General features: G+C 43.0%; 1 protein-coding gene across 1 annotated transcript; it reads left to right on the top strand.

The window, feature by feature from the left end:
- Positions 1 to 5,743: 5,743 nt before the first annotated feature.
- tent5aa (terminal nucleotidyltransferase 5Aa) lies at positions 5,744 to 11,261 on the top strand. The gene is made up of 2 exons (XM_086154654.1): positions 5,744 to 7,084; positions 7,501 to 11,261. Exons 1-2 carry the CDS (start codon positions 6,659 to 6,661, stop codon positions 8,278 to 8,280), a joined length of 1,206 nt encoding a protein of 401 aa, XP_086010780.1. The 5' UTR covers positions 5,744 to 6,658; the 3' UTR covers positions 8,281 to 11,261.
- The last annotated feature ends 1,510 nt before the right edge of the window (positions 11,262 to 12,771 follow it).

Genomic DNA, 12,771 nt, shown 5'->3' with positions numbered 1-12,771 from the left:
ATGAGTAATTTGACATTTTGCAGCAAAATCCCAAGCTCTCTTGTTGGAAGTCAAATATAAAACACCACATTACCCGTCTCCCCATAAATTGGTGTTATAGTTGTTATAGCATATCAGTAATTTTAGTATGAAGCAAGTTAAAGTCTAAGTCAGCTTTATTATCAATTTCTCCCCATGTACTAGATATACAAAGGAATCGAGATGAAGTTTCTTACTTTCCCACAGTGACATGAGATTTACAAAATGATAATACTGTACAGTGCACATTAGCAGTAAAGTGCACAATAAACAAACATTAAACTACATAGTATAAAGTGCACGCAGAGGCAAGGCTTGAAGCAAGACTTGTATTTCTGTTTTTTTTCTCTCAGATATCTAAATAGCTAATTTGCTTTTGTTATCTTTACTGTGGATTTTAACCACGCGGACCCAAAGAGCGTGTTCCTCCATATATTCCAGCACATTAACTTTCCTACACAACACTCTTGACCATGTCTCCACAATCCGGGAAGTAGCTTGCACACTCCTACCTACCCTTCCCCCCATCTCAGTGCCTCTGACTCCAATGCCAGCACACAGACCACTGGTCAAAGTCACCGGACCGGTTCGGAAACAGGTATGTGTGTGTCCGGAAGGGTGTTTGTAGGCACTTCAAGACTGTTTCACCACCTCCGACTGGAACATGTTTGAGCAGGCTGCAACCTCTGACAATACCACGGGCCTCCAGGAGAATACGGAGCCTTTCACAGCGTGCAACGCAAAGTGCATAGATGATGTCACAAGACCGGTAGAAACCGTGGCTGACAGGCGAGGTCTACAGGCTCCTGCAGGTTCGGAATGCTTGCCTTCCAAGCTGGGGCTCCGAAGGCCCGAGGACAGCTCGGGCCAACCTGTCTCGTGCCATCAGAGAGGCCAAGGGGTAGCACTCCAGAGGGATAGCTCATCGCTTCTGTGACAGCAGAGACATCCAGGAACCTGTGTTGGGGGTTACAGACCATTATGGACCGCGACCCAGCATCACTCACCTGCGATAACCCCATCTCTCTGCTGAATGAGCTGAACAAAGTCTTGAGGCACACAGCAGCACCCCTGCGGGACTCCTACCCCCTCCTGGTGATCAGGTGCTGACACTAACCCTGGACAGCATGAGGAGATCCCTTGTCAGGATCAACGCACGTGAAAATCCAGGTCCAACATATCTGGCCATATACTAAGAGACCCCTCTCCAAGCTTCCCTCTTCACTTTCACACACAACTCCAACTTCTTTGTCTGGTTCATGCACAATTAGACTGCGGTAGGTCCGATCGGTAACAGAGGTGAGCCAAGCTACAGGAGCGAGGTGAGCTGCTTTGCAATGTAGCGCGGTGCCAAAAATCTCTCTCTGAATGTTGAGAAGATGCAGGAAACGGTTGAGGATAGCATGCTCCTCTGACCATCCACAGTGCTTTTGTAGAGAGTGGGAGCAGCAGCGTGCTCCTGGGTGTGCGCGTATCAAAGAACCTCTCTCGGACCAAAAAAACAAAAACGAAAGCACATCAGCGTCTCTTGTCGTTTGCAAACCGAGAAGAGTCAGCGCCCCGCCCTCCATCTCGCGGACCTTCTGAAGAAACATCATAAAGCCCATCCTGATCAGCAGCATCACAACTCGGTAGTTGCCGAAGAACTTGTTTTGATTAGCACATATTTTCCACAGCTCCACTGTCGGCTGCCAAAATGTCAGTCATGTCTTTCAGAAACACTCGTCTGCGAGACAAGATCTGCTGTGCCAAAATACGTGACATTAAGCCCTTGGGTTGAAGGTGTGGCTCCAAGTGGGTGTTTTTCACCGGGCCTTCCCCAGATGTTAGATCCAGGTGAGGGAGAAGCTCCGGGATCAAGCTGTTCACAGTGAATTAAAGTAGACAGCACGTTACATTACCCAGATCACGGTGAGTCTGTAGCATCTATTAGTCACTCAAATGTTTTAGCAGCGTTAAGCTCATTCATTGTCTCTGGGCCTGCAGAGTGAGTTTAGAAAGACCCTATAATGAGACAGATTAAATGAGATGGGCCTCGCCGTCTCACGGGACGTGCTCTGTAACCTCGCACGATATTTCAAACCCGGCGCACCGCATACCACCCCCCCCCGGCGTCGAGCCAAAGCAAAATGAGGGGGTTCTCTCCACTGATTGCTGCTACTCCTCCTCCTCCTCCTCTCCACAGACCCTACATAACCCCGTGCAACATTTCCAGAACGATTCCACAGACTTTTGTCACTTGGGGGTCAGAAACAGTTTGACCGAAAAGGACTGGAAATCCCATCTCTTTTCATCTTCCCTCTGATCCACACCCAAAACTAACTCGACCGTCAGCGGAGGGAATATCTCGCACTGACGGCATACGCTAATGCGGCCCTCCTGGAAATCCAGTTATCTCCTGGGGAACAGTGGATGAGGGGTGACAGGGGAGTTCGGGGGTGGGGATGACAGTGACTGAATCTGTGTTTTCTTAACCGTTAGCTCATTTTTCTAAAGCGTCTCCTTTACCGGTACGATGCTTATATAATTGTAATACTAATAGTAAAACTTCAACATCTGTCAAAGATGCAACGTGTCAGAACAAGAAGCTGCATAGTATGTGCCGTCTGAAAGATACCTTTTGTTTTTTTTTGCATGTAATATTGTTAAGTCATTCCAAGGCAATGAAATACAAAGTGCATGACTGTTGTAAAACATTTAGCTATTTTCTTTTCTATCCAAGGATTTCTCTCTGCCCTACGGCTTAAAATATTATTGTCGTGGTTTTGTGTATCAGATGGTGAGGGGACCTGGAAATTGTGAGATTCTGTAAAAAGTGTGTGTGACTCCTAAAAACTATAATCATGACTTTAAAATCATAAAAATATAAGACAGTAAAGGACTGTCTCAGAAAATTAGAATATTGTGATAAAGTTCGTTATCTTCTGTGATGCAATTACAAAAACAAAAATTTAATACATTCTGGATTCATTACAAATCAACTCTAATATTGCAAGCCCTTTATTATCTTAATATTGCTTATTATGGCTTACATCTTAAGGAAACTCAAAATCCTATCTAAAATATTAGAGTATCACGAAAAAGTGATTTTTGTTTTTTTAATTGAACAACAGAAGATAAAGAACTTTATCACAATATTCTAATTTTCTGAGACAGACCTGTGCATGATTGGAAAAAAATTGTGCCGATATACTTTTAATGGTTTGTGCATAACTCAATCAAAAAGACCAGATTGGGCAGCGGATGTTGATCCGACGACTCAATAATTCAAATCAATTGCATGAGAAAATAAATGTGGAAACAGTAACTGTACTTTTTTTAATTCATGCACTTAAACGATTTTCAGTAACAACGGATATCAACTAAAATGAAACACGCAAAATAATAATGTGCCATTATTGCATGTAATCATGATTGATCATGATTGAATACAAATAAATTCTTAAAAATGTATTAAAAAAGTAAATAAATCCATTCTAGTGTCAACTTTGAAACCCAGAACACAGGAGGACACGATAGGTTTTTCTGTTTTGCTCGGTTGACCTAATATTGAACCTCACATTCGCCGGTCTGTACTGAAACAATGGAAAGATTTTATCTTGTGTTTTCCTTGGAATTTGGTTTGCACGCCAATGCTGATGAAACAAAGAAAGGGATTCCAAAGTTTATTTTCACTGTTTTTTTTTTGTTCGAGCTTTGCATCATCTAAAAAAAAAAAACGAATCGTGAGCGCGTCGTATTGTGACACCTCGAGCTGTGATCGTTCTAAGACGTATCAACCAAACTCACGTGATCGTGTCGTCTGATCAAATCAACGAGAGAACGTTTGATTATCCTGCTCAGCGGGAAGTCCTGACCTAAAAGAAATTTCATGGCAGATACTTTTTTACACAGACAGACACAGACAGATATTTGGCATTTGAAAAATGAAATTTTCAATTTTCATTGGGCTTAAATGCACTAGAATGCATCACTTATCCCAGAAGCAAATTGAATATTACTGCAAAACATCTACTTTGTGTCAATTAGACGAGTTTTTATCGTCATATATCACCACCGCCGAAGTGAGGAAACCAAGGTCTAACCTTGAATTATTATTTTTTTTCCATTTTAAAGAGAAACCCACCTGATGACAGGGAAAGACATCAACAAACCCAGAGGGGAAAGTTGTGTATTGTTTTCTTTCCTTCCATGCTTTCTTTTTCAATTTTTGAAAGTAAAACCTCATCATGTCAATAAGCAGAGACGCAATCGATCATCAACACTGTGACGAGTCACAGCCAAGTATTATTTTGAACTAAACAGCTCATCAGCAGGGCTCTGTGTTGGCCGGGCAGTATGAGGTATGCATATACCTGCTGTTTTTCTTTCACAACTGCTTTGATTTAGCTTTTCAGCCGGCAGCTGCGGCGAGCATTGCCGAAGGACTCGGTCCAATCCATAGCAACTATCACTCCGCACCTGGGAAACACATTGAAGACGCTGCTCCCGGTCCATTGTAACTGATTAATAGTTCCATGGACATTTCCAGATGTGGAATTCAATTTCAAAGATCTGTGATCAACCTGCCCAACAATGCAAAGGCGAAGTACTAAATCAAAAATGCAATGAGGGCCCAACATTTCAAACTACTGCATTGAAAGCCCTTAAAGCCTTTTTTTTTTTTTTTTTTTAATTTTATACCGTTGTTTAATTTGTACTATACTGACTGTAAAAGGGTCATATAAACTTGAATATAACAGGGTGTGTCCTTCTCGGTGCAAGCTGAGGTAGAGCTCCTGTGTGGGCCACGGAGTTAAGACACTGTCATGGAGTAAATGGGATAATCAGGGTTTACAGATCTGAGTGGCTGCAGTGACGTAGGGCTTTACGTCGCCTAAGGGAGCTGCCCGGCCCTGACGCGGTCAGTGCACATCCCTCACCCGTGAGTCTAATCCCACGCTTTTATGCTATCCTTGACTTACGTATGCACCACTTCAACCCGGGTCTCATTTCTGTAAATGAGACCCAAACTGTAAATATAGCAGAGCACGCCTATGAGACAATCTGGATAGCGAGGGTAACCTTGCATTGAAGGTGACATCGTGTGTCGCCAGGTGTATCACACATTTATTCGGGATTTAGTCGTGTACTTTAAAACTGGTTCAAAGGGCAAACCGGTCATCCAAACACTTCATTATCAGCTGAGGGGCAAACCTTTCGGTTACATGTCGCAGACCCTGACCTGGAGGTATTTGTGGTCTGGGGGCCAAGAGGATTAAGAGATTGAGAGGGAAATATTGTCAGTGTGTTTTAAACAGCAAAACAATCGTTTTCCACGTCGACTATCACTGACGAAAGCTTGGAATTGCTGTTATAAAATGCAATCATGTAACACTTTATCAAAAGTAACCTACAGAGGGCGCTATGGCAACACGAGTGCATTTAATATGTCAAGCTCACGCAACCTAAATGTTATTTTTTTTCTGAACATTCTGCCTTTACCTTGGGACCAAATACGGGTTTATGTGCAATCATCAAATATCACTGGGGTTATGAATACATTTAGAGGTTTTAAGTGTCATTTTAAGCCTCGGATAAAAGTTTGTAGTGTCATAATAAAGAGAGCATACTGGATTTATCTCGAAATCTGCTCGATGCATTTGGAAACCTCGCAGGGGGAGCAGGGTTTGCAACGAGCAGCAGATAGAGAGGGGGCGGGGTGAAGCACAGCTGAGCTGACATCTCCAGACTGCCGACCTGACCCCTGCAGAAGATCGCGGCACTTGGAGCAGACAGGTAACGCTTTAGCTCTCCACGCGTGGGGAAATCACGCATTGAAGTAAAGAGCCTAGGGCGAAGTTGCGTCACCTGAGCGCCCCAAACCCCGACCTCCCTCCCTCCAAAAAAACAAAACAAAAAACAAAAAAAAAACCCCAAACAAACAACAACAAAACAAAGTTTTTTCAAGGCGAGCATTTCTTGGCATAACCGGAAGACACTTGGAATTTGTAGGAGCGGTGCGTGAAAGCGCGCAAGATTCCTGCGAGGGGCTGATCGTCGAGAGGGAGGACCGTGGCCAAAAAAGTGCGACTTGAGGAGAAGCGTGTTCATGCAAATTTATAAAATCATAGGCGTGCCTTTGGGCGATGGAGTCACAGCCGGAAAAGCAAACCCCCTCCTGGATCCCAGGCGACCTTCAAAGACTGATGCGCAGCGCTCGGACGCACTGACAGCAGCACCAATGTTTTAAAGGCGCAGAGAAGACAAAGTTAAGGTTCACTTTCCTCACCTCACTCTTGACTGGTTGCACTTTTTTTTTTCTCCCTCCGGTCATCCACTTTGCTGCTGCGCCACTTCTGGATTTTTTTTATTTTATTTTTATTATTATTATTTTTTTAATTTTTATTTTTACTTCATACTTACTGCGTAGACCAACACGCTCCGCTGCAATTATAATTGGTTTTTTTTTTCGGGGATACTGACCCCTTCCTCTATTTCTTTAAGGTTGAATCGGACAACTTCAAATACTAAACATCGATGTGGATAAAGTTACCTTCCCTCTAGTGCGATCCGCGCGTAAATACGCAACTACTGATTGGGGTTTTTTTAAAGGTTTTTGAGCATAGGGGAAAAAAAAGATATTTTAACCAACAGCAACATGTCAGAGGACGACAGCAGCTCCACCACCAGTTATACTTCTGAATCGGAAGGCGGCAGCGTCAGTGTCCTTAACTGGGAACAAGTGCAGCGGCTGGACGCCATCCTGACGGAGACCATCCCGATCCACGGCCGCGGGAACTTCCCCACTCTGGAGATGCAACCGCGGCAGATCGTCAAAGTGGTGCGCAGTCGGATGGAGGAGAAGCAGATTCACGTCCGGGACGTTCGGTTAAACGGCTCTGCAGCCAGTCACATTCTGCATGAGGACAGCGGACTGGGCTATAAGGATCTTGACCTCATATTTTGCGCAGACATGAAAGGTGAAAGTGATTTCCAGACTGTGAAGGACATAGTTTTGGACTGTCTCCTGGACTTTTTACCCGACTGTGTGAATAAAGAGAAAATAACCCCGTTAACATTAAAGGTACATTCTGACACCAGCTGTTTTTTCTTCCTCCTGTGTCTCTCACGTTGTCTGATGTGGTTTGGATACGTCTTTTTTTTTTTTCATTTATTTTTATTTTTAGTCTTAAACGACTTTAGTGCGCACATTAACGCGCAATTACGTTAATTCAGTGTTTTCCTGCGCTTAAGGAGATTTAAGTTAAACCAATTTGGAAGGGGATCCTAGACGCATCAGTATCTCATATCCCAGCGCATTCTTTGCTCTTTATTATGGGGGCGGATTGCGAAAAAAAATGTAAAGTTTTTTTTTTTTTTTTTTTGCTTGTTACTGTCTCATTGATGTGTTGTCGTGCGTAAACGCGGCTTCGTAACGCATCTAAATCCTTGTCGTTTTTTTTTTTTTCCGCCCATCTCCTCTTCCTCACACACACGCAGGAGGCCTACGTGCAGAAGATGGTGAAGGTGTGTAACGACTCAGACCGCTGGAGCCTCATCTCCCTCTCCAACAACCGGGGGAAGAACGTGGAGCTGAAGTTCGTGGATTCCCTACGGAGGCAGTTCGAGTTCAGCGTGGACTCTTTCCAGATCAAGCTGGACTCCCTGCTCCTGTTCTACGAGTGCTCGGAGAACCCCATGGCGGAGACCTTCCACCCCACCATCATGGGCGAGAGCGTGTACGGGGACTTCGGCGAGGCCCTGGACCATCTACGGCACAAGATCATCTGCACCCGGAACCCCGAGGAGATCCGGGGCGGCGGCCTGCTCAAGTACTGTCACCTGCTGGTGCGGGGCTTCCGGGCCGTGTCCGAGTCGGAGATGAAGTCTCTGCAGCGCTACATGTGCTCACGCTTCTTCATCGACTTCCCCGACATCGGCGAGCAGCAGCGCAAGCTGGAGTCCTACCTGCAGAACCACTTCGTGGGCCTGGAGGACCGCAAGTACGACTACCTGATGACCCTCCACGGGGTGGTGAACGAGAGCACGGTGTGCCTGATGGGGCACGAACGGCGGCAGACGCTGGGTCTCATCGCCATGCTCGCCGTGCGCGTCCTCGCCGAGCAGAACGTCATCCCCAACGTGGCCAACGTAACCTGCTACTACCAGCCTGCCCCTTATGTGGCAGACTGCAACTTCAGTAACTATTACATAGCGCAGGTACAGCCGGTGTTTGCGTGTCAGCACCCCGCCTACTCCACCTGGCTGCCGTGCAACTGAGTCTGGAGGACCTGTTGGAGCGCCTCACACCCGCCCAGTGTTTGACCGCTGACGAAACCACCACCAACAACCGACGAAAACAACACAACAACAACAGCAGCAACAACAACAACAAAAGAAACAGGACTCTTCTTTTTTAATGTTTTGCATCAAAGCTTGTGTTTTTGTTCATACGTTAAGTATGAATGATAAATAACCAACAGTTGGCGTTCGATTCAAGCACATATTTCAATGTGAATATCTCACATTTTCTTGAAATGCCAACCCCCAGCTGATCCTGCCCAGGCCAACCAGGTTTTCTTAAGACAATTTTTTTTTTTTGTTTTCTTTTTTTTTTTTTCTTTCTTTTTTTTGGCTCTGTGCAAAATGTATGACGTCCACTAATGCAAGCGGCAGAGCTGTCAACCAAACTCCACAAGACTGCCTGAATCTGTCAAGAACCGATTAGCACAGCACATTCCATCTGCGGGCCAAATGGCTGCATCAGTGCCCTGAAGTTGACATCTGCTCCGACCCAGCTTTCCAGGGTGTGTAGCAGCCCCTCACCCAACCCCCGACACACACAGAAACACACATGCACACGTATCAAAGGTGTGCACGGCTTTAAATAAAGCACCCTAAACAGCAGAGGTGAGGGGAGATGCTGTTTGATTGTTCGGGTGACTCACCAGCATTTCCTCCTTGCATTTGGATAGAAATATGGTTGTTTACAGACCAAAGATGTTTTTTTTTTGTTTTTTTTTTTTGGATTGTTTCTAACATTAAAACCCAGTTTTTATGGGGGAAGATTAATTATGAAGCTCTGTCTATTTGTTTATGTCAACATGTGCTTTTTAAGTGCCTATCGCCTCTCGGGGGGCAGGGAAAAGAAAGAGCAGGCCATATGATTTTTTTTTTTTTTTTTTTTTTTTGTGAATTAGCCCGACTCTTGTTCACAGTCGGGCATTTGAGACACTAGCAACCCAGAGGCTTGTGAATGTATATATGAAATCATGCTCAGTCAGTGTTTGTGTACGTTTGGAGCTGACGAGCACCACTTGAAAGTGTGTTGATAAAAGTGAAAGGAAAGAAAACAGCCGAAAGAGAGGTTGTTAATGTTTTCCTTGCGAACACGTGGATGCTCAGTATGAATTTGACCCGCTAAGTGATGCTGTTGAACCAAACATTACTTCTCAAATTATGGCCGGTGGGGTTTATCACATATCCTCATGTCAGCCACCGCGAAAACGAAACTTTCACCGACACAGCTTTTTATGTATATTTTGTACAGTGGTGCTCCTACTTTTTCTCATTTGAGAAAAAAGAAATCAAGAAGATAAGTTCTCCGCCAAGGCCGATAGAATGCCGCGTTCTCAGATATATCACCAAAAAAAACTCCCTTAACCCAGATTTTGTTTCGCTCTGGGTTCGTAACCCTTCATGAGTTTATATGAGAATTATCCTGGAATTTTAATCTATTTTGCCGCTGTCAGACAAGCTCACTAGTAAACCAATAAATGGCAGTTGAAAAAAATAAAACTGAAAAAAAAAAAGATAAAAAAAAATAGCAGCCTCCTTGGCGGAGCTAAAAAGAGACAGAAAGAAAAGAAAAAAAAAAAAAAAGCATTCAGCGAGAGTCCAACAGAGAGTCGGTGTGTGCTTCTCTGCTTCCTGCTCGAAGAATATTTGCAGAGACACCTCAGATGATGAGACACTATTTGCTGTAGCACCCTGACAGGGAATTCCTCAGCTGCTGCTCAAGAGCTCGAAGTCAACTTGAGTTGGATCTGCAGACGCTCCGTTCAGGGTTCAGAAAATGCTGTGCCAAACATTGTGGTGGACCCGCCGATAGTTTTAAGTTTAATGAGGCCATTCGCCGGTGTAGAATGAGATGCTGTGTCAGTGTAGGAGGCAGAGCAGGAGACGGGAGAGAGCGAAAGAAAAGCGAGAAAGGAAACGTAGTGGTGAAAAGGCAGAAGGGAGTCGGGCTGGGGAGATGGGTGCAGCTGGTGATGGGGTTTATCTCTGTAGGGCTACCATGCGTTACTGCACAAACTGTCTGTTAAGGTAGATCACAACTTAATGGACTGTGCTGCAGCTCTTTATTTTTCCTTTTAGGATAACCATTCTGTTATCGGATGACTGTTTTTTTTTTTTCTTTTAGTCATCTGATTGTTGTTCAAAAAAGCGTGGATTCCAGAAAAAAAAAATTGCATGACTTTCTTCAGTTCAAGTTGAGAGGTAACTGATGACGTACGTGTTTTTTTTTTTTTTCCCCGCTTCATTCCACACCGTTTTTAAAGAACTTTGTACATATATGATTACGTTCCTCAGCTTTGCCAATCACTTAATCCTTGCAAACGATTCTACAGCCTTTCCTGGTGGTAGATAGAAACAGGAAGTGTGGTTGTATACATAATGAAGGCTAAGCCAAGAAGAACAGCATCAATTTAATACTGCAATGAAAATACAAATTCTTCGGCTGATAGGGGGATGTCCTTCTCATCTCTGTCTTGCATAATTCTGATAATCCACTACTCCTCTGCTCAGATCTTTCTTTGTCACTGTGGCTGTCCTTGTTGATGCTATCCATTGGATTGTGCAGGCAATGTATTGCCTTTTATACCCGGTGACGTTTTATCAGCTGACTAGCTAGCTCCGGTCTGCCTGTCGATTAGTGATTGTGCCTATCACTTAGAGATTGTGGGTTACTGCGTTGTCTCGTATGCATCATCTCAAGTGTCCGTTTCTGATCGATGCAGTCTTTTACAAATCACACCTTGAAAAAAGAAAAGAAAAAAGATCTTTGTCTTGTATGTATATTTTTTATGATTGTTATTTTTATAAATGTTATCAGATACTGCAGATGTTGCAGTGCTTTTGAATCTGTGATTGGGCTTCAGAGGATATGTTCTCAATAGCTTTTTTGCTATGTTATGTCAAGTGTCCAATGGGTCAAAAGGTTACAGATGTTTTCAACAATAAAATATCTGAAAACCAAATTTATGCCTCTTGCTCTATATTTATCCATCAAAATAACTTTTACTACAATCATATGCACTCATAAATAAAAAGCACATAGTGATTGAGTTTATTTAAAAAAAAAGATATATAAAATAGCAACCAAGTCTTTTCCAGCAGTGTCTTTACACTATCTTTCATATTATGTTTCCATTGGATAGAAAAATGGTCCCAGTGGTTGATCTGGATTTTAACAGATCCCGGTTCTTGGTCTATTATTCAGCCAGTATTTTAGCACTGAGTAGTTAAAAATAATAACCAATAACGTCAGTCTTTGTGCAGGTTAATAAATTATTGATCAAATCTTTCATCACGCAGCCCATGGTAGAGGCTAAAATAGGTGTCCTAGACTTGCAACGTCTCACTTTCCTAAGAAGTGATCTGCACACACACACACACACACACACACACACACACACACACACACACACACACACACACATACACACAGACAGCCAAATCAAGTTAAAAAATAATAAAGTCTTTAATTAACATTTTAATATTTGCCCTTTTTTTCAGAAACATTTGTCATTTGTAAAATTGCCATTTTCCACGTGTATTTTGAAATAATTTCTGAGATTAATGACATTATTGCCAAAAAAAACATCATACTTCTAGGAAAAGGTTTTTTTTTTAAATTTTTTTTTTTTTTTTATAAAATTGCACTTCAAAGCACTCAGTTGACTGAACTGCCTGTTGCAATGATACATAGATTTTCGGACACAATGGCCTTGAAAACTGAAGACGCCCTGGCTTCCTTTTTTCCTTTTTGCACTCTGTTTTCCACTTTGAGTTTCACAACTTTTGCTCAACTTCTGATGTTTACCTAACCCTACACACGCATTTCTTAGACTTTACCCAAAGCACTAACACATTCTGAAGCGGAGACCTGCAGCAAGCACTTTTGTCATTTAAATTGATGAAGAATGTGATGAGATGCCCCAAGGAAAATCTTTCTGTCAGAGTCAGGAGGGGGGATGAGAAATGGTATCATAAATTACAGGTTCAGTCATGATTTTAAAAAGGGTGGGTTTTGCTCCAAAGAGAAAGATGTAATGTGGTCTATCCGCAATAAAACATTTTATTTTTATTTTTATGAAACACTGGTATAATGCCTTCTAAAATCTTACCACAATAAGTATTTGATACCCTTCAATGACTTACAAATTTCCATCAGCTGGAAGAAAATCATGGAAATCCCCAGACTAATGAGTGGCTTCTGATCCCCATTCCCCCCCTAGATTACAAATTATCACAGTTCTATAATGAGGGGATCATATTTTTAGGGTTTTGTCCCATACAGTAAGATAATGTTTGCATACAATAAAAAAATATCCTTAGCATTTGCCACCACATCCATTCAGATGTTTATGAATTAAGCCATCTGGAGCAAACCTAGCATTCATCGTTGGCTGTCGCATCCTGGTGATTAAATCAATATGATATTTTTTTCAATTTGGTGTGATCTTTGCCTCCAGTGGCCTTTGGTAA

This window comes from Fistularia commersonii, chromosome 11 (genome assembly GCF_037954325.1).
Source record: "Fistularia commersonii isolate RoL2024-O1a breed Wild chromosome 11, RoL_Fcom_v1.0, whole genome shotgun sequence".
Lineage (NCBI taxonomy): Eukaryota > Metazoa > Chordata > Actinopteri > Syngnathiformes > Fistulariidae > Fistularia > Fistularia commersonii.
This window is presented reverse-complemented; position numbering and strand designations above follow the sequence as displayed.

Bases quoted from the DNA above. Each gene is read 5' to 3' on its own strand.
- tent5aa (XM_086154654.1), top strand. From the start codon at position 6,659: ATGTCAGAGGACGACAGCAGCTCCACCACCAGTTATACTTCTGAATCG. The intron at 7,085-7,500 runs GTACATTCTGAC...ACACACACGCAG, and splicing joins TAACCCCGTTAACATTAAAG to GAGGCCTACGTGCAGAAGAT.